This window comes from Mustela nivalis (assembly GCF_964662115.1).
Source record: "Mustela nivalis genome assembly, chromosome: 10".
NCBI lineage: Eukaryota > Metazoa > Chordata > Mammalia > Carnivora > Mustelidae > Mustela > Mustela nivalis.
In genome coordinates this window covers 34579149-34600952 of record NC_139029.1, presented here as the reverse complement: position 1 = coordinate 34600952, position 21804 = coordinate 34579149, and the positions used below count along the sequence as shown (strand labels likewise).

Sequence of the window (21804 nt, the reverse complement as noted above, 5' to 3'; positions counted from 1 at the left end):
TGACAAGTACCATGGACCTCATCTAATCTAACCCTTTCAATCTGTAGATGAGAAAGCCGAAGTCCAGAAAGGCGAAGTAACTTGCCCAGCGTCACTCAGCAAGCCCGGGGCAGAGCCAGGACTTGGACCCAGGTCACCAGCCTCTCTGTTTGGGGCTCTTTCCCCTCTGCTGCAATCTGGGATATCTTCTGGGGGGACTGAGCTGGAGGCAGAAGTCCACCAGGAAGCCTACAGCCCCATCTAGAGCAGAGATCACAAAGCCAACCAGTCAGAAATATTTATTGAGCCCTTCACCCTGTGCCCCATCTTGGGCCAATCTGAGGAGTCCGTGTATTGAATACCCACATAGAAGGACAACAAAGCAAAGAAATCTGGTGGGCTTCTGGGAGGAGGAAACACACAGCAGATAGAGTATTCATGAGAAGGGGCATCGAGAGCAGACTTGGATGAGGATGTAGGAAGGCCTCCGGGAGGAGTAGCCCATCACTCGGGTTCCCTGTGGTTCTTGGCCAAGGTCTCCACCTCCTTCATGAACCGGAGACACAGCTCCTCTTCCCATGGCAAAGCAACGCACTGCACAGCTACAGGAAATCCTATGGATCCTTGTACTGCCTGCCCAGAGAGAAGGTAGATGGACTTAAGAGCCTGCTTTCCACTCTCAGACCACGTGCCCCGCCTCCTTCACCACTCATAGGCATTATTAGTTCAAACATCTCATCCCCAATCTTTATTAAGAGAGAGATGTCCTGGATCTCAGAGTCCCAGCCTTCCTCAGCTCTCAGTGAAACCTGAAAAAACTATTCTGACTTTGTCTATCTCTAATTCTCCAGGGTTAAGATGTAAAATTTGCTCCTTGTGCAGACAGCCGACTACAATTATGAAATAAAAAATCAAGTATCCACCCAATGTTCTCAGCAAAGGAATAAAGAATATGCAAATCCCTGATCCCAAGCCTGGTCATACTTCCGCTGTGAGAGAGGTACCCTGACCCCAAACACAGACTCAGGAACATGGGGACTGAACCTGAGTCCCGGCTATGAAATCCAAACATACTTAGAGCATTCAGGAATGCTTCCATTGTTTTATGATGATAAGATACAAGCCCTTATTGTCTTTGTCACTGGAGCCAAGTCAACCAGCTTGGAGTCCTGGCTCCCTCCACGTGACCTGTCTATGAGGCATGGCAGCATGGTCGGTCAAGTCTCTTAACCTGTGTGCGCCTCCATTTCCAACTTCGTAAAACCTCACAGGACAGTTATGGGATTTAATGATTTAATATATATACAGCACTTTTAAACAGCTCCTGGAACAGAGTAAGAGCTCAAGACACATTAAATAGTATCATTATTATTATTTTCTCAGAATTCAGGTCAGCAGTTCCACTGGGTGACTCTAGCACTAAAATCAATTTCCAAAAAAGTAAGTTACTTAATGTCTGACTCAGACACACACATACTTTTCAGAGTCAATCTCTCTCTCTTTCTCCCCTTCTCCCTGTCACCCAGGACAAGGCTGTTATCTTAGATCATGCATTAAATATGCACATGAAAATATTTCCTTTTGTGAGCCGCTTCTGAATTAGTAATAAGAAGTATACACTTCCTATTTCCAAAGCCTTATACTGATTGCTTCACTGTTTTTCTTTTTTTTTTTTTTTTTAAGATTTTATTTATTTGTCTGAGAGGGAGAGAACGCACACGAGAGGGGGGCAGGGGTCAGGGAGCAGCAGGCAGAGAGAGAAGCAGGCTCCCTGCCAAGCAAGGAGCCAGATGTGGGACTCAATCCCAGGACTCTGGGATCATGACCTGAGCTGAAGGCAGCCACTTAACCGACTGAGCCACCCAGGTGCCCCATGCTTCACTGTTTTTCAGTTGAGCCTTTAGGACAACCCTGCGGGGTAGATATTTTAATTCCCATTTTCCTGGCAAAGAAGTTGAGGCTCAGAGGGGAGCAGGGTCCAGTCCAGTTCCCTAGTAAGCTCCTAACCAAGGGCACTGGCTCCACTCTTCCTGCCTCTGGGATCAACTTTCCCTAACGGAAGTTTCTAGAAGACCAGTGGTTTTGTATTCTCCCGGGGCAAGGACGGAGGCTAACTTGGAGCTCAGAGGGTGTGTTCTCAGAGATGGGGCGAAACCACGGTACAAGCAATAAAGGACAAACACTGGGAATGACTGACCCGGCTCCACACCCACTCTTCCTGACCGGGATGGAGGCAAGACTCGGTCCTGCCTTGTGCCCCTGGGGGAGAGACCTGGAGAGAGAAACCGACCTCCCGGAAACATTTGTCAGAAGTATCTTTGTAGTATCCCTTGTAGAAGGCCAGTTCCTCCTCGTCCTGCAGCGTCACAGTGGTGACTGGCACCACGCCAGCGGGGAAGTTCAGGACGTTGTACGGGCTCGTGTAGGAGGAGACATCTGTAGGCAGAGCCAGGCAAGCACAGATCAGCGGACAAAAGACAAGTAGGGAAGAGTGTTGGGTGAGCGCCCCCTCTGAGGTCATTCTCGGAACTGCAGCCCTCTGGACTCGCAATAGCGCCGCGTTTGGGGCCGAGAATCCACCTGACGGCGGCGGCCTCCTGCTCTCCCCAGAGTGGAGGGAAAGAGAGAATGGTCGCTACTGAAGCCTTCCTCAGTGCCAGGCACTGTGTGGCCTCTCTCCACAGCGGATCCTTGAGTCCTCTCCACCCCTTGAGAGGCGGAATTGACTCTTCGTGTGAACAATAAGGAAACCGAGGTGGTGGACCGTTGGCTGGTTTTTCACAGATCACACAGCTGATGACCACTGAAGTGTGCAGGGAGGGTGACCTTGAGTTAAAAGGCATCTCCTCCACAGCAGCCACCTGTTTGTAGGGAGTGAGTGATGGAATGAGAAGAAGGAGTGAGCCGGAGGGAGTAAGACGTTTGTAGGGAGTGAGAAGATGGTCGGTGATGTCAGCAGATGCCACGGGCAGGCGCAGGACCAGGTGTGGGATGTGCCTTTGGGCAGTCGCTGTGAAGAGACGCAGGGAAGCGGAGTCCAGGCTTGGGGTGGGTTTTCATTCTGCCTTGATAACACCTCTGAGAATTGCACCTGTGCTGGGCAAGGGCGTCATCCCAGGGGGCCTAGGCCAAAGCCACCTTGTGAAGGAGGGCAGCAGGAAGCCAGTTAAGAGAGACTGTGTATGCCAAGTGAAAGAAGACAGACACAAAAGCCTCCTTCCTTCTGATTCCATTTGTATGAAATCCTAGAAAAGGCACGACTATAGTGACAGAAAGAAGATCAGCGGTTTCAGTTTGCAAGGGTGGTGTGAACTGCAAAGGGCCATCCGGGAAATTTGCCGTATGATTAAAAATAGTCTGTATTTTTACTATGGTGGTAGTTACACAGCCAGATGCATTTGTTAAAATTTATCAAATTACACTCTGAAAATTGGTGGGTTTCATTGCATGTGAATTATATTTCAGTAGAGTTCGGGTTTTTTCCTTTCTTTTTTTTTCCCCCTTTTTTCAGTAAGCTCTGTACCCAACATGGGATTTGAACTCATGACCCTAAAATCCAGAGGCACATGCTCTATTGACTGAGCCAGTCAGGGGACCCTTAGTAAAATTCATTTAAAAAGTGAATGGAAATTGTGAGTGTCTGCTAATAGGTACAGGGCTTCTCTTCTAGAAAATGGAAATGTTCTGGAATTAGATAGTGGTAGTGGTTTCATGGCATTCGAAATATATTCCAAACCACTGAATTGGACACCTTAAAATGGTGAAATTATGTTATCTGAATTTTACCTCAATTTAAGAAATTTTTTATTTATTTCATTTTTCAAAAGATTTTATATATTTATTTAACAGAGAGAGAGCGCAAGCCGGAGGGGAAGCAGGCAGAGGGAGAGGGAGAAGCAGATGCCCCAATGAGCAGGGAGCCCCATGCGGAGCCCAAGCCCAGGACCCTGGGATCATAAGCTGAGCAAAAGGCAGATGCTTAATGACTGAGCCACACAGGCACCCCAAGAAATTTTTTTTTAAGTAGTGAATGGTGACAGAGTCCAAGGCCACAGAAGCTGTGGCAGGACTCTGGAGTCCTGGACTCCGGATCTCAACCCCACCAGGACCCAGGTTCCTCTCACCTAATGTCATGTTAGAATAGCCTGTACAGAAGGCAGGGGCCAGAACTGGCGTCAGCAGTACATCTAGATCCAGGGACCTCCACTTGGCTATGAACTCTTGCTTATATTCCTGCAGGAACAGTGGTGGAGGGAGGGGTAAGACCAGCAGAGGTCACTGTTTGCAGAACAAGGTCAAGCACTACCAGGCCAGTGGCATTAAACCTCAGAAAAAATTCCCAGACTGTGAGATGCAGATTGAGACACCTGGAGGGAGAGGTAGCGGGGAAGGGTCAGGGCCTTCCCAGGGGCTGAGGTGAAGGGATGGGAAGGGGAGTCTTAGGCTGCAATTATCTGGGAACAATGTATCATCCTAGCCCCAAAGAGATGGACTAAATTAACCTCCAGGTCACCAAGCCTCCCCAACCAGGTATACGTGGGCCTCCCCTACAGGCCAGGCCAGAGCTCTGCCCCCACCCCCATCCCCCAGTCTGGCCACTCCTGTCACCACCCAGGTCTCTGCTGCCCCTGTTCCAGCGGTCCCTTGAGGTCACTTCAGGCACACATCACCTCCACAGCTGTGTGATGCTCCCACAGTTTCTTGGGAGTCCTGGGGGAATAAATAAGAGAAGTCCAAAAAGATCAGAATGGGAGGACCCCCTTTTATACAAACAGGGACATTACCATGGAGAGCTAGAGCCTAATCTCAATGCGGGCTGCAAATCAGCTGATGGGCCAGGAATGCCCCTGTGTCTTGTTCACTGCCCAGAATACATTGTCTGCCCAGTGCTCCCAAGAGTCCACATCCTCTGGTCAATGCCCCACCAGCACCACCACCAGCCACAGGGATTCACAGGCTCCCCGCAAAGCCACAGTTTCTTCCCCTAAACTGTGAGGTCCCCACTCAGCCCTCAGGCCACTCCAGCCCCAATTCCAACCCTAATTCCAACCCAAACCCAAACTCAATCTCAGCTCAGGCCCAGACTTTACCCCAGCCTAAACTAATTCGAACCTGAACTCAGAGATTAACTCCAAATCAAACCCAGCCCCCAAATAGCCCCAATCTCAACCCCACTCAAAAGCCTAAACTTAACCAGTGTCAGACATGACCCTAAAAACCTAATTAGATCCCAAAGCCTAAATAGCCCCTGCCCCCAGTGGATGCCAACTCTAGCCACATGGCCTTTGCTTAATTCCCCCCATCCCATGGAAGATGCTTGTGAACGTCACCTGAGGACACTAGCACTCACCCCACGCCATGAATCTCTTTCATCTTCTGGCTAGCTCGGGGCTCCTAGAGAGGCGGGGAAGAGAGACCCATTCAGAAACCACAGGGCAACACCTGCCTGCCCAGAATCGGGGTCCAGGAAAAGCAACTCTATTCAGCACACTGACATGGAAGCTTCTACTCCTTTCTAGCCTTTAGCCCCCCACCCTCTCTCTAAAACCCCTTCTTTTTTCTGAGATGCACCCCTCTCTCTCTGAAAGCACCCCTCTCCTTTGGACCCCATCAGCCCTTTCAGTTCCTCTTCTCTGAGCCCCCACCACTCTCTGGGCCCCATTCTGAGTCCTTCTTCTCTCTGGGCTTCTCCCCTCCTGAACGGCTCCCCCACCTCAGGTCCACACTCACTCTGTACTTCAGGATACGGGCCAAGAAACCTTTGAGTAGGCCTGGCAGACGGAGCAGGTTGACAGTTGTCTTTATGCAAGGGTCCACAATGTCCCCCTCACTGAGGAGCCACAGACACGTATCTAGTCAGTTACAGTCTTTCAGCCATCAACCGGCCCTCCTACCTACCCAGCTCCCACTCCGGAGGGAAGCCATGGAAGGAGGTGAGACCAAAGAAATGCATCTGTTCCCACCAGCACCACCCCTGGAACACGGGCATCCTGGAGAGGGAGCCCAGGTTGCTGACTTGTTGTTTAAGGTCACACAATTAACCAGAGGCATCCCACCAGCGCAGGCCCACGTGGCCCCTTCCTAGGGCTCAGGGCACCACCATCCCCAGCACCACTATCCCCATCAGGGCACCACCATCCCCAGCCCCACGCCCGACATCTGAGTCCCGACAAACATACAGCTTCTCCAGAAGGGTGGCCCCTCCATCGCCAAACAGACCTCCCATGAACAGGTGTTGGACAGCATACTCTATACGGGGGATGGAGAAGGGGATGATCTGGGGAGACAGAGGCTGAGTCAGGGCCTGGAGTGCTACTCACCCCACCAGGGATTCTCAGCATCCCTCAGGGCTTTTTAAAAAATTATTTATTTATTTATGTGACAGAGAGAGAGAGAGAGATCACAAGTAGGCATAGCAGCAGGCAGAGGGAGAGGGAGAAACAGGCTCCTCGAACGGAGCCTGATGTGGGGCTCGATCCCAGGACCTTGGGATCATGACCTGAGCTGAAGGCAGACACTCAACTGACTGAGCCACCCAGGCGCCCCTACATCCTTCAGGATTTAAAGAGAGGACAGGATATCACCTCTCCTCTCCATCCACCTGAGCCCCTCTGCTGCCATGCCACTCCTTCACCCCCCACGGAGAGACCATGGCATTCAAGCGGCCCTCCTTTCCTGCCTGCTTCACTGCGGTCCTGTCTCAGACCACATGCTTCACTGAATCTTCACAGCCACCTCATATGGTAGAAAACTGAGGCTCAGGGGGGTTAAAAGATTGGCCCAAGATTGCATAGATCCATGTGTCGTCAACCAGCAATTCTCAAAAGGGAGGCATGACCAGGACAAGCCACTGGTTGTGAGAGGCAGGGGCTGGGGTGGGGTGGGGGGTGCGGAAGGTGATTTTTGAGGACTGAGATCTCCTCACAGCCATCTGTTGGAGGCAACAGAAACCCAAGCTATAGGAATTATAGGAGTGAGTCCCTGAATCCCCACCCCTGAAGAGGGAAGCTGCAAAATCTTGATGTCTTCCTCACATTGGGGGAGGGGGGCCCACTCTGCTCCCACTGCAGCCCATCAGCTTTCCCCAGGAAGCATAGAGGAAAAACGGTGATGTTAGCAGCTCAGACTCAGATATAACTTCCTTTCTCTCCAAGAATGGCCCAGCCCAGCATGCTCACCAGTCTGGCTGCCTACCTGATGTCCTGCATCCTGGAGAAGTCTGGAGGTGAGCCTCATGGCCCTGGCCATGCTAGGAGTTGGCTGAGTGAAGCCATCGGATTCACAGTAACCAATTCGAAGGAGCTGGTTACTGGAGTACACCTGTGGGCAAGAGGGGCTGGGTGGGGCTCTCAGAGGAGAGTGGGTCTCTTCAAGAGCCAGACCGGGACCTTGGACCACAGCTGTGGCCTACACCTTGGGCCTGGGAGAATCTACAGAAACTCCCCAAGACCCCCTTGGAGCCTCTCTATATACTTTCCATGCTCTGGGTCCTCTGGAGAAACCCCTGGAAGGACTAATGGATAGGCAAATGATTGGGTGGATGACGTGGATAGGTAGATAGATATAGATTCATGAATGAGTAGGTGGCCATATGTATGACATGATGAATGGGTGGGTGGGCAGAGGGTTGAATGGATAGATGGGTGGGTGGAAGAATGGATGGTTGGAATTGAGTTGGGGTGGGGGGACAGGTAAGGAAGTAAGTAGATGAATAGACACAAAGACCTTTAAGCTAAAAAACAGCCAGGAGAGGATGGAGATGGAGAAATTAGTAGAGGCAAATAATGGATGACAGAATATGATCACAGGTTGATTGTATTTGGACATGTGTAGAGATCAGATGAGTAGACATCAACAGAATGGTAGACAGAGACTCTCCCTATGGAGAGGGTTCTAGAGCAGATAGGGCTGGATTCAAAGCCCAACTCTGCCAGTTTCCAGCTTTGTGATCATAGGCAAGTCACTTCATTTCCCCTCAGTTTCTTTCCCTGTAAATGAGAAGCACAATGCTCATTCTATAAAGCGAGTATTAGGATGAACTACCAAGAGCCTGAACATAGTAGATTCCAATAATTGTCACTGAATAAACTAATGCATAAATGAAGCCTGCCAAAGCTGGCAGGGCCTGGAGCAATCTTCCGGTCCAACCTCTTTACCACACCACTGGGGAGCCTGGGGCCTAGGAAGAGATGGGACTTGGCCAAGGTTACCTAGAGGACCGGAAGCCCAGCTTAACCAGATACCAGACATGCTGAGTATCATGTCTGTGTCATGTCTGGAGCCCCTCTCTGGGGGGCAGTGTTAACTACAGTGCCAAGCAGCTGAGAGGCCAAAGTAGCTGGTGTCCAGCAGGGATGGGAGGTGAATATGACTGATCATGTGGGCTTCTTGGTCATTGTACCTTGGGCTGGGGGAGAGAATCTTCACAGAAGATAGTCAGATGGTAGACAGGTCAATGAGGAAGGAAAGGAGGGGAGAGGTGGGAGCCCTCCAGACCCAGCTTACCTCCTCCCTGAAGGGCATAAAAGGCACGGTGGGGTCCAGCCGGTGCATGTCTTCACTTAGCAGTGCTCGCAAACACAGCGCCAGGCTCTCCACATCCCGGGCCATGGGGCCAGCCACTGTAGTCACTGAACAGAAACAAGGCAGATTCCTCTCATCCTTTCTGCTCCCGGGGATCCCCATTGCCTGGCATCAGAGGGTGGGGCCTGGGGCCATGATCAGGTCACAGGGTCCTGGGGCCGGGGACAGGGAGAGTCGGCACACTGCTAAAGCAGCTCAGGTGCCTGACAGGAGAATCTCAGCTGGGGCAGAGCGTCAAGAGACAAGTAGGAAAGATTAAAGCTGGGTTGTAAGAAGCACTTCTCACGGAGGGGTTTGGGGGGTGGGAGGGTGGCGCTTGGGAAACATGCTGTTCCTTCAGATTGCTTTATCACCAGTGGGGCAAGTCTGTGTGAGATAGTGCTGAGTGAAATGTCCTTGGGAGAGAGGAAGGCTTACGGGGTTGTCTCTGGATGGGTGTAGCCACAGGCACAGCGGGTTGCTTACCAGATTTCTCACCCTTGACAGCATCTGCAACTCCGGAGTAGCTGCAAAACCCCACCCCCACCCAGAGCCCAGCTCAGCGCTTGAAGGAAGGAACAGGCCAGCCAAGCACTCCCCCAGGCCCCAGCACCAGCAAGAGGAGTTGCTTCAACCTTGCTGTGACCCCTAGTACCCACAGCATCAAGTCTAGCCTCTATGATGGCCTTCAAGGCTCTGCAGTATCAACTCCTTCCACAGCGTCCCCTTCTAGCCCTTCCACACACACATACTGCTCCGGGCAAAGAACGCTGCTCGCAGGTTACAGCCTTCTAGACTCTACACCATCTCTGCAAACCCATCCTTCAAAGCCACCTTCAGATTCTGCCTCTTCCAGGAAGCCTTCCCTTCCCTTGCCCCGCCTCTGAAAGTATAAGGTCTAGGCTTTTAAGAAATCTCTGTTGGAGAAAAGATCAGTATCATCCTGTGAATTTCCACAAGCTTTGACCCTCTCCTAGAGCCCCATCACTTTCTGACTCAGCCATTTGCATGTCTAATAGCACAACAGGGGCAGGGACCGGGTCTGAGACTGTTCTGTGTCCCCAGCACACGGGCTACCACAGTGCAGGTATTTGGGGAGGAGGACCTGAAAGATGGGTGGATGAAGGATCAGAGGCGGATACAGATGGACAGATAGATGGCTCGATGAACAGATGGATGGGGAGATGGATGAGTGAATGAACTAACGAATGGAAGGAGGAATGTATATGAATTTGCCAAGGGTTGGGATGTTTGTCCTTTTTTTTATCGATATATCCCCAGTTCCTAGTACGGTACTAGTCACAGAGTAAACACTCAATAAATATCTGTTAGATTGGGACGCCTGGGTGGCTCAGTGGGTTAAGCCACTGTGTTCGGCTTGGGTCATGATCCCAGGGTCCTGGGATCGAGCCCCAAATCGGGCTCTCTGCTCGGCAGGGAGCCTGCTTCCTCCTCTCTCTCTGCCTGCCTCTCTGCCTGCTTGTCATCTCTCTCTGTCAAATAAATAAATAAAATCTTTAAAAAAATAAAAATAAAATAAAATAAAAATAAATAAATATCTGTTAGATAAATTAAATGGTGGATAAATAGTGAAATTAACTGATGGCTAGAGACTGGGATGATGACTGCAAAAATGGATGAATGGACAAAGGATGGATAGATGGAAAAATGGATAGACCAATGAGTGACTAAGGGAACAGGTAGGTCAATGGGTAGATGTAAAGATGAATGAATTCATGAACAAATAATTTAATGAGCGTATGGAAGGCCTTTTCTCCTGCCACCTATACCAGACATAGTGTGCTGATCTGGGACTGAAGCAGGAGCTATTTGAAGCCCACCTACATTTAGCCGCTTCCCCGAGTACTGAGGTGAGTGGATAAGAGTTGATGTACCAGGCAGGCCTCTGTTCCCCTAGACTGGGCTGAGTCTCCCCCTCCCCCCAGCACCAGCACCAAGTACCTGAGGCGGTATCCGGTGGTCCTCAAGCCACAGACACCACAAAAGCTGGCTGGTATGCGGATGCTGCCCCCACTGTCTGTCCCCATGCCCAGGATGGAACCCCGTTGTGCCAGCATGACTCCCTCACCCCCTGAGGAGCCCCCAGGTGTCTTCTTCAAGTTCAGAGGGTGCAGGGTCTGTCCGTAGATGGGGTTGCTGCAATAAAAGCTGACAGAAGCAGAAGAAAAGGAGCTGGGAGGTGAAAGTCTCCCCAAAGAGACTGACCCCCTCAGGAGTCAACCCCAGGCCCACTTTGGCTCCCCAGCTCCTCCCCAGGGCTGAGCCCTCCCAGTCTCCCTTACGGCTGAGGTGAGGGCCCACTGCTGCAGGGAACACCAAGAGGGGACACCAACCACAGCTCCTAACTTAAGGACAGGAGCCCCCAGCCCTGCTGTCAGAATTGGCAACAGGTTCCTCACAAAAGTAGGTACACTAAATGCCAAGGGAGAGGAGAGAAAAGCTGGGATAAACACAGAGATGAAACTCTTCAGAATCTCAGAGCCTGAGGGCCTGTAGAGACTATGAAGTCCACCCACACATTACAAGACGAGGAGGCCAAGGCTCAGAGGGCAGAAAAGACATGCCCAAGAACCTCGATCCTCACAGCATGCGTGACTGGTCCGCACTTCACCCCTCCACCCTGAGCCCGGACTTTAAGTTGCTGTCAGTCCTGGGCCTGGCCCCAAACCCAGCCCCGCCTACCCACTTCAGAGACCTGAACAGCGTCTGTGGGATGTTGGTCTTAACGAAGGGAATAGCTCCCTGAGCCTTGAGCACTTCCACAATGACCCCATCCTTGGCTGCTGGCTTCTCCAGGAACTGGGCCAGGCCGCACGTAGAGTCATGGCCCTGCAAGGAAGTGACATTAAGGCCAGGCCCTAGGGATCAGAATGCAACTTCCCAGGGAACAGGCTCTCCTCACTCTGCTCCCATTCCACACATCGTCACGGCCTCTGAGATGTGTGGACACTGCGCCCTTAGGAGGATTCATGAGCGGCGGGAGAACGTGGTGGGCCAGAGCCAGACGCCTGGGTTCAGATCCCAGCTGGCCACTTTCTAATTGTGGACCTTCAATTACGGAACTCACCCAATGTCCCACACTCAGATGCTCATGGGCTCAGTGACGTAGGGTCACACGCACATACATGGACACGTGTGAACATACACCTCATAGCCTACCTTGCAGTCATAGGTGTCCTTCAGGCTGATGGGGACCCCATAGAGGAGGCCCCTCTCAGTCTTCTGGAGCTTCTTCAATGCCTGCAGTTGCTCCTCACACTCGCCCAGGAAATCCGTGAGGCAGTTTACCTCCTTATGTACCTTCAGTGCCTGAGCGACATTGAGGGAGACCAGACATGGGGCACTCAGTCACCCACCATCCTGACCCAGAGCAGAATAGAAATGGTGGGTGACTGTGGCATGCGCTCCCTCCCTTGTCAGCCATAGTGCTGCAATGTTCTATCCATCCCCCACCTCCTGTGAGGAGGACAATGGGTGAGAACCCCCACCCCCCTCCAGAGCCAACCGCCACCTCCTCTAAGTAGGTACAGAGGACACTCTCCAGACTGAGCTCGTCATTCTGCAGCTTCTGGGCCAGCCTCTCCAGGGGCAGCTCCAGGATGGCTTTGGGGTCCAGGGAGGGCTCCTGTGGAGAGGAAGGGCAGAGGTCAATGACTGATTCACTCCAGTTCACTCGCACATGCTCAACATCACATCCCCACACAGTTGCTCACCCATCCATGTGCCCAGCCCATGCCCCTGGACTCGCCCTTAGCATGAAGAACATTTCCAGAACGGGCTCCAGATTGGCATGAGAGTCCCACGGGGCAGATGTTCCCTCTGTGTCTGCCTCCCCAGTGCCCAGCCCGAGGCCTGGCACAGAGGAAGGCCTGCTCCCTCGTGTTGCTACCCAGAAGGGGCACAATGGCAGTGGGAGTGACTCTAGCTGCACGTTTGGAACCCAGGGGTTATGGAAGTGGGCTTCATCTCTGTATGGTTTGCCTTCGGGGGGGCACCTTTCCTTCCTATCCAGCCTTCTCACTCCTGGTGATCTGACCTGGGGATGGGATGATCCAGCCTGAGGGGCAGGAGAGCTGGGCCCCAGCCTTGACTACACTCTCTGCTGGTCAGCGGGTTCCCTTCCCTCCCGTGGCCAGCGTTCCTCCAAAGAACAAAGGACTAGAAGCCAATCAGGAGTTACCCAGCTGCTCTGAGCCCATTTCTTCAGGGTATGAGGTGAGGCCTGACACCAGCCCCTCAGGACTCTTGTCAGAGGCAAGCGGTGGCATGACAAGGGCCTAGCACACAGCAAGCACTCAGGAAGGTGAAGTTGTCTTCCTTTGTCCTGCCGCGCCCCAGCTGAGACTCTGATGCCTGCAAGCTGGGAAGACAGCACGATGGTCCTTCCTTGGTCTGGAGAGTGAGGTGCCAAACAAGGTGAAATTTTCCTGGGAGATTTGGGACTCCCAGTCTCCTTGGTTGTTAAATCTCCTGGACTCTTCTTAAATCCCTATCTTGCAGTCCTCGGTAGCATCTGACTCTCAGACACTTTCCTGCTGGAAACTCTCTGTGCCCTCAACTCTCCTGGCTTCCTTCTCTCCCGGGCGGCTCCTTCTCAACCTCTCCTCTCTTTTATTCTATAAATAAATGTTGCTGCTCCTCAGAACTTGGACTCCTTTCTGCCTACTGCCCGCCCTCCCTGGGTGACCTCAGCCACCAGACGTGTCCCAAGGATACCCAGATTTCCCTGTGTCTACAGCCCAGGCCTATTTCCTGCCATGCCTCAGACCCATTTACTGACCCACATATCCACAGATACCCCAGGACTGACTGTTTGTCAAACCCGTTCTTCTTCATGAAATTCCCAATCGATGATACTCACATCACCACAGCAATAATCCTCAGAATCATCCTGGATCACTTCCTCACATCTGAGCTCCGAAGACAGTCATGATAGCTTATCTCAATCATACGGAACATGTGTTCTAACCCTTACTGAGTTGCAGGCTATATTCCAAGCATTTTACGTATATGAACTCATGGCACTCCTTACTCCCTACCTGAGGAGGTAGGGCGTATTGCTTTCTCTTTTTTTACGGTAGGAAAAGACACTGTGGCCCAGAAAGCTCTTTGCCCAAAGACACTTGGCTCATTAAGTGGCAGAGCCTGGATCTACATGCGGTACTCTGGCCCCAGTGACCATTCTCTTACCCCCATGTGTCACTGTTAGGTGGTTCTGCCTCCTTCATATCTCCCATCTCTGACTCTCCAGACTCCTTCTTGCCTAGAACCTTCTCTTGTCTCTCAGTGTTCTCAGCAGCCTCCACACTGGCCTCCCTGCCTCTGGTATCTACCGCTCCAGCCCAACCTCTTCACTACAGCCTAGGTGATCCTATTCAGATAAAACCCATAGGTCCCAAGTGCCCTCAGAATAAAGTTGCAAAACCATTGTCCTCAGAGTGGTTTTCAGGGCTTTCGCTGTAAACATGTAAAGTGCATTTGCGTAGAGATACACCAAGATACACGTTTACCAAGTACTTCCTGTGGGGCCAGGAGCTTTGTTAAGCAAATCTGCCTGCACATTAAATCCTCATGAAAACCTTTGGATAGGAGCTTTTATTATCATTTTCTCCACTTCACCAATAAGGGCAACTGGGACGCAGAGAGGCTAACTCTCTAGCCCAAAGTCATAAAAATGGAGAGACTTGAACCTAAGTTGTCTCTCCCCTCACCACTACTCTCAAATGGCTCTTGGGGAGGGAGGCCTTTTCCGATGAAGCACTTCCTGGGTGCCCAGCACTGTTCCAGGCCCTTTCCCTGCTGGGTGCTGGGAGGCCCATTTCACCAGCCTTCTCTCTCTCTGCCCCATTCCCATATTCTGCTGTTCTAGCCATACTTCCCAGTCCCTTGACTTGTTGTGCCATTTTGCCACCTTAGTGCCCGAGCAAGGAACTCCCCTCCTGTACACCACAAGGACTTTCAGAAGGGCCCAGACATGGATCCTTCTAGAATATGGTGGGCATTTGGCTAGAAGGCACCACAATGGTTGTGTTGTGGCTAAAATGAAATCCTTCTGAGTCACTTACCAAAAAGCCACTCCCACAAGCGCCCCACCACCCCCAGCGGCCCTAGCCCCTGCCATGGGACTCTGCCCTCTCTTCACAGTCCAGCAGGTAAAAGATTAATGCTCTGCCCAGCAGGGACACTCTAGGCACAGCCCCTGATTCGCTCAAGGACTGTGAAGAGCCATTCTGTGCTCATCCCTCACCCTGCTCACCCCAGCCCTAAAGAGCCCCAGCAAGCCCCACCAGGGACCATCCCAGCACATGCTGACCCACAGGTGCCCACCAAGCCTGCATGTCAGCCCCTGATTCCTACATGTCTACCTGGAGAGATGACATCCCTGTGGGCAAGTGTCCACTGTTCAGCTGGACCCCTGAGGCTACCACTCCGCTGCAGTTGTCTTCACATGGCTGCTTGTAAAAATGGAAGCCTCTCAGGGAGCTGGAGAGTGGTGGGGAGAACGGGCAGAGGGAGCTACTGGGGGCCACTGGAGGTGGCCGCTGGGACCACTCCTCTGCCAACACGGCCGGCACTCCAGGGACTTGGCGGGATGGATGGGGCTTCCGAGGGCCTGGCAATACATTCACCCACCCAGCTGAGTGTCCCTTGCACCTAATAGAACAAATTCATGGAAACTCACTAAACAGCTGCCCAGCAAGAACAACATTCGTTCTGTTATTACTGAAGTCAGACCTCTGGCATAGATAGTACTTGCTGTGTACACCACCGTAAACATTAGGAACTCACATGAGTACTATAGTTCTAATCATCACACCCAATTGTAGAGATAAGGATGTTAAGGCATGGAGGAGTTTGTTTGTTTGTTTGTTTGTTTGTTTGTTTGTTTTTTTAAGTAGAGGAGTCAGGGGTCCCTGAGTGGCACAGTCGTTTGGACGACTGACTTGATTTCGGCTCATGCGGTGATCTCAAGGTCATGAGATCCAGTGTCAGGCTCTGTGCTCAGCACGGAGTCTCCTTGTGACCCTCTCTCCCTCTCCCCTCTCCCTCTGCCTCTTGCCCCCTGTGTGCACTCTCTCTCTCTTTCTCTCAAATAAATCAATCCTTAAAATAAATAAAATAATATGTACAGATCGGAGTTAGGATTCAAACACAGTCCCGCCTCCTCTCAACTACCACACTCCTATTTGTCCTGTTACACAACTTCTCAGGAGGCTCATAAGACTGAGAGAGCTGTAATTTTTTTTTAAAAGATTTATTTATTTATGGGGCGCCTGAGTGGCTCAGTTGTTAAACGTCTGCCTTCCGCTCAGGTCATGATCCCAGGGTCCTGGGATGGAGTTCCACATCAGGCTCCCTGCTCGGCAGGAGGTCTGCTTCTCCCTCTCCCACTCCCCCTGCTTGTGTTCCCTCTCTCACTGTGTCTCTCTCTGTCAAATAAATAAATAAAATCTTTAAAAATATATTTATTTATTTGAGACAGAGAGAGAGCAAGGGGAAGGGGCAGAGGGAGAAACCGTCTCAGGCAGACTCTGGGTTGAGTGCAGAGCCCGACACGGGGCTCAATCTCACAAACCCTGAGGTTTCATGACCTGAACCAAAACCAAGAGTTGGAGACTTAATCAACTGAGTCACCCAGTTGCCCCGAGATTGCTGTAATTTATTTTGACATTCTAAAGATTTTATTTATTTGACAGAGATAGAGAGAGAGCAAGGGCGGCGGCAGACAGAGGCAGAGGGAGAAACAGAGAAGAGGCAGACTCCCCCTTGAGCAGGGAGCCCAGTGATGTGGGACTCAATCCCATGATCCCTGAGATCATGACCTGAGCTGAAGGCTCAACCGACTGAGCCACCCAGGCTCCCCTTCTGACGACATTCTAAAAACAATGTTTATGACTTAGTTGACAATAGAGATGTTTGATTATATAGAATCTCGGCGTTAGAATGGCTGGAGGATTGTGAGTACAATTGCTACATGTTTGGCAGAAGTCAAGAAAGGACTCAATACCAAGAAGTGCCCTCCCCCTCTTGCCACGTCCCACGGCTCTATGGGCCCATCTGGCCTTTTCCACACTCACGGGTGCTGCCTCCTATGATGGTTTAAAAGTCAAAGAAAATATATCTTAGAGTTTTAGTTAATTGATGTATTACCAGTATTTCCAAAGCAATTGTGAAATATGTTTAATATTGTCGAAACTTCCAACGGTCGGGAGGCTAATGTCCCCCTGAGGTGACCAGAGCTTCCTAGTTAGCAGCCTGCTGCCATGAGTGGCTTGTCCATTTACCCCAGTGGACTACGAGTATTATTTTCTACATGCTCTACAGAAACACTGCCTTATCTCAGGCTTTTCTCTCTATGGTATTGCCTTTCTTCTTCCTTCCTCCTTTTGGAAAACTCCTGCACATCCTGTAAGGCTCAGCTCCAACACTACCTCTCCGTGAAGACTTCCCCACCCCACCCTCTGCAGATGGCCCAAAGCCCTTCCTCCCGGGTCCTATAGCTCCACAAGCATTTGGCCTTCACCACACTCAGCTGAGCTGCCTCCCGTTGCAGTTTGCATAGCTCTGTTCCCACCATGATACGATACATTCAGACCAGAAGCATCTTTAAGGCAGGTCAAAGTCAGGTGTCAGATTCATTTTGATTACGAATCTGTCCCCAGGGTCCACCAAAAGGCAAGACCCAGAGGAAACCTCCGTCAGATTTTGCTAAGCTGAACTGAACTGGATTTGTTTGAATCCTGCCAGGGTTTGGCCTATGTCTCAGCCTCCTACCTCCCTGGGAGGTAAAGCTGGACACCTGAGGCCTTGAGGGTATCCTTGGCAGGGGGAAGGTGCCCGTGAGGACCTGTGTAGCTTTGTTGGGGAAAGAGTAAGGTACTGAAAGCCAAGAGGTCTGTAGCCTTGGGGGGAAGCTGGAGACACCAGGGGTGACCTCCCCCCAAAACCCTTCCACTCCTCCAGCCAACCAGACCCACACACCCGCACCAGGTACTCAGCCCAAGAGCTCTACATACTAGACGCCCACACATACACTAAGCATGCCCAGACCAACACAGAAGCAGATGTCCTCACACATCAGACACCCGACCACACAGGTACATGCTCAACCAAAATTCAGACCCAAACCTCAGACCCAAACTAGCCATCCATAGCTAGATGTACACATTCCCATCAGTAACACAATACATACATACCCACCCAGGCACACGTACCACAAGCCCATAACCAAACACAGGCAGCATGCACCCAGGCACACCACTCAACCAGCACACCATCAAAGCCAGCAGGAGACACCCACAAGCAGGTTCTGGTGTGTGCGGTAAGGGAACCCAAATCCGCCACAGTGCACGCACACGTACATGCATGTTCACATGCACACGTGCATATGAACACACACACACGGGAATCTTCTCCATCACACTGATTCACCACAGCAACCCCATTAGCCCAGACTTCTTGCTCACCAACCAGGGAGGGGCAGCTGCTCTCGGGGGGCAGATTGATTTATCCAACTAATTAGCCCCAATTAATATTAATACACATTCTCAGGAACTGCAGCAGCTCGGGCAGAGAAGCTGCCCCTTGGGGCCATCAATCACCATCCAGGGGACGGCAGAGGACACTCAGGAACTCCAGAGCACGGGGATAGCTCCTCAGGCACTGTCCCCAACCCCCACTCCCAGGGCTCCCAGGGAGTCCACCACCATCAGCCACAGTTGGGGACCCTAAGATGCCATGAGCTCACCCCTCATAGGGTAGTTGGGGAGCCCAGGAAGGGGCTGTCACGTCTTCCAGACCTCACAGTGGACCCCAAGCACAAGGAAAGGTGGGCTGCCTCTCCTTCCCACCTTACTCTCTGCTACTCTAGGCAGGTTCTGCGGCGACACCCATGGCTCAGTCCCTTCACCTTCAAGTCCCAGCCCAGCCACGGTGATTGTTCCAGTGCCTTGAAATATCCCTACCTAAGCTGTCAAAAGTCCCTTTTAAGACACAGAGCTTCCTGGAAGGACCGTATCTCCAGTGACCGCCCTGTGCTTTGCATCTATGAGCTGTTCTCCAACATTTGCAGAACCCGGGGGCAGGGGGATTGGACAGAGAACGTGTAGTCCAGGGTTCCTGTGTCAGTGGGGTGTGGAGGTACTCAGGGGCTGGAAAGAGACCTGAAGGAAGACCATCTGCCTCCAACTGCTTCCATCAGTTTATCTTATTTCAACAAAAAGCTCACCCACCACATTACTGACTCACGTGCGGGGGCTGGGAGGACAAAGAAAACGCACGGCCCCCAAACCCAACGGGTTCCAAGTACACAGATGGAGGAGGAACTGACAGTACCACAAAGAGCCAGCATGGGGAGAGCTGGGGATGGGGGACTGCCCCCCTCCTGCCCCAGGCTCCTTGTCTTCTGAAGGGGACGGGACAATAGTCCTGAGATGGGATCCTCCCCAGCCCTCTTCTTGAGATGGAGGGCTGGGGAGCCTCCGGAATAGGTGTCCACTCACTTGCTGCCGGAGACGCTGGGCCAGAGCCTCCATCTGCTGCAGGGCCACTGCCCTACGCTTCTGCGCCCTGGAGATCTTGTTCCGTGCGGGAGCACGCAGCCAGCAGAGCCGGGTGGCCCCCAGCAGGGCCAACAGGAGGAGCATCATCAGCCAAGCTATGACAGGCATTATGGAACCTGTGCGGGTAGAGCCCCCTGCTTCCTTGAGAGCCCTGCTGGCTCGTCCACCGGCAGCTATATGCTCCAGCACCCTCCCACTGTGGGCCCATCAAGGGGCAAAAACCACACATGACCCTGCACGCAGCAGAATCCAAGCTCCTCCCACCTAGTGCTTAGCCCTAGGTGGAATTCCTGGAGCCAAAAGCCATTGGACCTCAGGCCACGCAGAGGAAGAGGCTCAGGCAGAGACAAGCATGGAGAGGAGCCCAAGCTTGCAGCTGGGGAGGTGACCAGGCTCTGATCAGACCTCCCCACACCCTTCTCCCCGATCCCACCCTCAAACACCCCACTAGCTCCCCTGATCTGACCCACAGCAGTTCTTAATGGAGCTGTCCCTGGGGTTTCCCGTTCCTTCCAGAGTAATTGCCCACCCCCTGAACACAGTTCACAGGCTGTATTGAGGTGGACTGAATAGGTTCACTCTGGAGGGCATCTGGTGTCCAGGCAGAGAAGCAAGCAGAGACCCCTGGGAGGCTCTGAAGGCATCAGCCTCTGGGGAGATGATGCCAGGAAGTGAGAATCGAGGTGGGCAGGCAGAGTCCTAACCCCGGCCTCTGTTACCCTCGCTAGGCTCTCATTCCTGATTGTAACACAAGGCCACATCCATGATCTTGGGAGTCCAGACTCCCCAGCCGACTGGTTCTCCCTTCCAGACTCATTTCCCATCGTCTCCTTGTTCCAGGAGCTCCTGGTAGGTTGGGCGGGGGGCAGTGGAGAGAAATATAGGGCTGTGGAGGTAAGGAGGCACCAGTGGTTTCCCAGAGGAGGAGCAGAAATAATGGGAAGTTATAGGGCTGCAGAGCAGGAGGGACTCGTTTGGGAGCCCTCTGGCTCTTGCTGGATCTTCTGGCCCAGCCAGGAGGGGAGAGAGGAGTGGCTGCCCGGGAGAGTGATGGCCCCACCCTTAAGACTGTGAAGTTAGAAGCAGAATTGGTGGGAAGGAGGTGTTTGTGGTTGGTAATATTGAGTCCGAGCTCTGGAGAGTTGCCCAGGGCCAGGTGGCATTTGGCCTATTAGTCACCTGGGTAACCCCAGGTGATGAACGGGTCTCAGGGACTAGCCCCTGACATTGGCAAACTCCCCAGGTCCTTCTTCCTCCTTTCAGACTATTTCCCTCCCCCATACCAAGGCCTCCCTCGCTGAACCCTGGCTCTCCCTGATGGCTCAGCTCTCCTAGGCCATCCGGCACCCACACCCTTGACAGCACCTTAATCGTGATCCCTCCTCAAGTTGCATCCCTCCATTAGCACATCACCCCATTTTATTTCTTCATCGCACTTACTAGCTGAAATCACCTTGTTTACTTATTCCTTACCTCCCTCTCTAGAAATTAAGTTCGATAAGCAAGGACGTTGTCAGCCCTTTTCAAAAATGCCTGGCACAGAGCAGGTGCTTGGTAGTACTCCTTAAATGGAGGAACAATGGGCAGACTGAGTTCTTCATTCCCACCTTTTCTTCTGTGTGTTTCTGCTGCCTTCTTCCTAACTTGCTTAAGTCTCTCTCATTAATTAAAAAAAAAGAAAAAAAGAAGAGGGAGCACCTGGGCAGCTCAATTAGTTAAGTATCCAAGGGCTTGATTTCAGCTCAGCTCATGATCTCAGGGTGGTGATCTCAGGATTGTGAGATTAAATCCCATGTCTGGCTCTGCACTGGGCCTGGAGTCAGACTGGGATTCTCTCTCTCCCTCTGCTCCCCCAATCCCCCCACTCAATCTCTCAAAAAAATAAAAACAAAACCACAAGTCTTCACTAGGTACCTAGTGAGTACCAGGCACTGTGGTGAGTGCTGGACACACAAGAGCAAACCCCACACACCCCGACCCCAAATGGCCTCCCCTACCGAAGGCATCCAGGGTCAGCGCTCCCAAACCAGGGGGTGGGAAACTTGGGGAGGCAGCAGCCCAGGAGGGCTGGCAGACTCAGGACGTGGTATTGCGGGAGTCTGTTAGAGGTGTGGCAGGTCAGATTGCTCCAGTGGGTGGCCTGGAATGACACACCCCAGGGTCCTTCCTTGGCCCTGATCTGATCAATACATTTATTAGTGAGTTAGATGAAGTTAAAGGGGTCTAGTGCTCAGATTTATGGATGCACGAGCTGAGAGGCAGAGCTGGAGTGGCCCACAGAGCCAGGATCCCAAAGGTTCTCAATAGGCTGAAGCCCTGGGATGATCCCAGAAGATGTGGCTCAACAGGGACAAAGAGAAGCTATTTTCACAGTGTCCTAAATTCCAATGATCACAACCCCAGGGAGAGGAAGGGGGGGTAGACAGGGACATGACAGAACCTCCTAGAGAAACACACTAGCAGAGTGGCACCATGAATGGAACTTGCTTCTGTGGAATGGAACAGTATTTGTGGTCCCGAGCCCAGAACCTGGTTAACCTGGGATGTTGAGGGTGTGTTCTTGGGATGACTTGCAAAAGAGGAAAGCAGATACTAAAGTTTGGCTTCGTGGCTTCAAATCTCCGTGCAAGTCTTTGGCCTTGAACAAATTAGCAACCGTTTTTGAACTTGTTTCCCCACC

General features: G+C 52.0%; 1 protein-coding gene across 1 annotated transcript; it reads right to left on the bottom strand.

Moving 5' to 3' along the window:
* Positions 1 to 263: 263 nt before the first annotated feature.
* On the bottom strand, positions 264 to 19331 carry LOC309842691 (fatty-acid amide hydrolase 1-like). The gene is made up of 15 exons (XM_082687277.1): positions 19065 to 19331; positions 12074 to 12187; positions 11722 to 11871; positions 11258 to 11391; positions 10504 to 10710; positions 9028 to 9068; positions 8485 to 8609; positions 7174 to 7299; positions 6159 to 6256; positions 5710 to 5809; positions 5330 to 5373; positions 4650 to 4689; positions 4104 to 4212; positions 2270 to 2415; positions 264 to 612 (listed from the first exon to the last, which is right to left on the bottom strand). Exons 1-15 carry the CDS (start codon positions 19230 to 19232, stop codon positions 484 to 486), a joined length of 1731 nt encoding a protein of 576 aa, XP_082543403.1. The 5' UTR covers positions 19233 to 19331; the 3' UTR covers positions 264 to 483.
* Between the last annotated feature and the right edge of the window lie 2473 nt (positions 19332 to 21804).

What these genes read in the sequence shown, in the direction of transcription:
- LOC309842691 (XM_082687277.1), bottom strand. Translation starts at nt 19,232, where the DNA reads ATGCCTGTCATAGCTTGGCTGATGATGCTCCTCCTGTTGGCCCTGCTG. An exon ending in TGTCAAGGGTGAGAAATCTG is followed by an intron (nt 8,610 to 9,027) that starts GTAAGCAACCCG and finishes GTTTCTGTTCAG; the next exon opens with TGACTACAGTGGCTGGCCCC. An exon ending in AAAGAGATTCATGGCGTGGG is followed by an intron (nt 4,690 to 5,329) that starts GTGAGTGCTAGT and finishes TTATTCCCCCAG; the next exon opens with GACTCCCAAGAAACTGTGGG.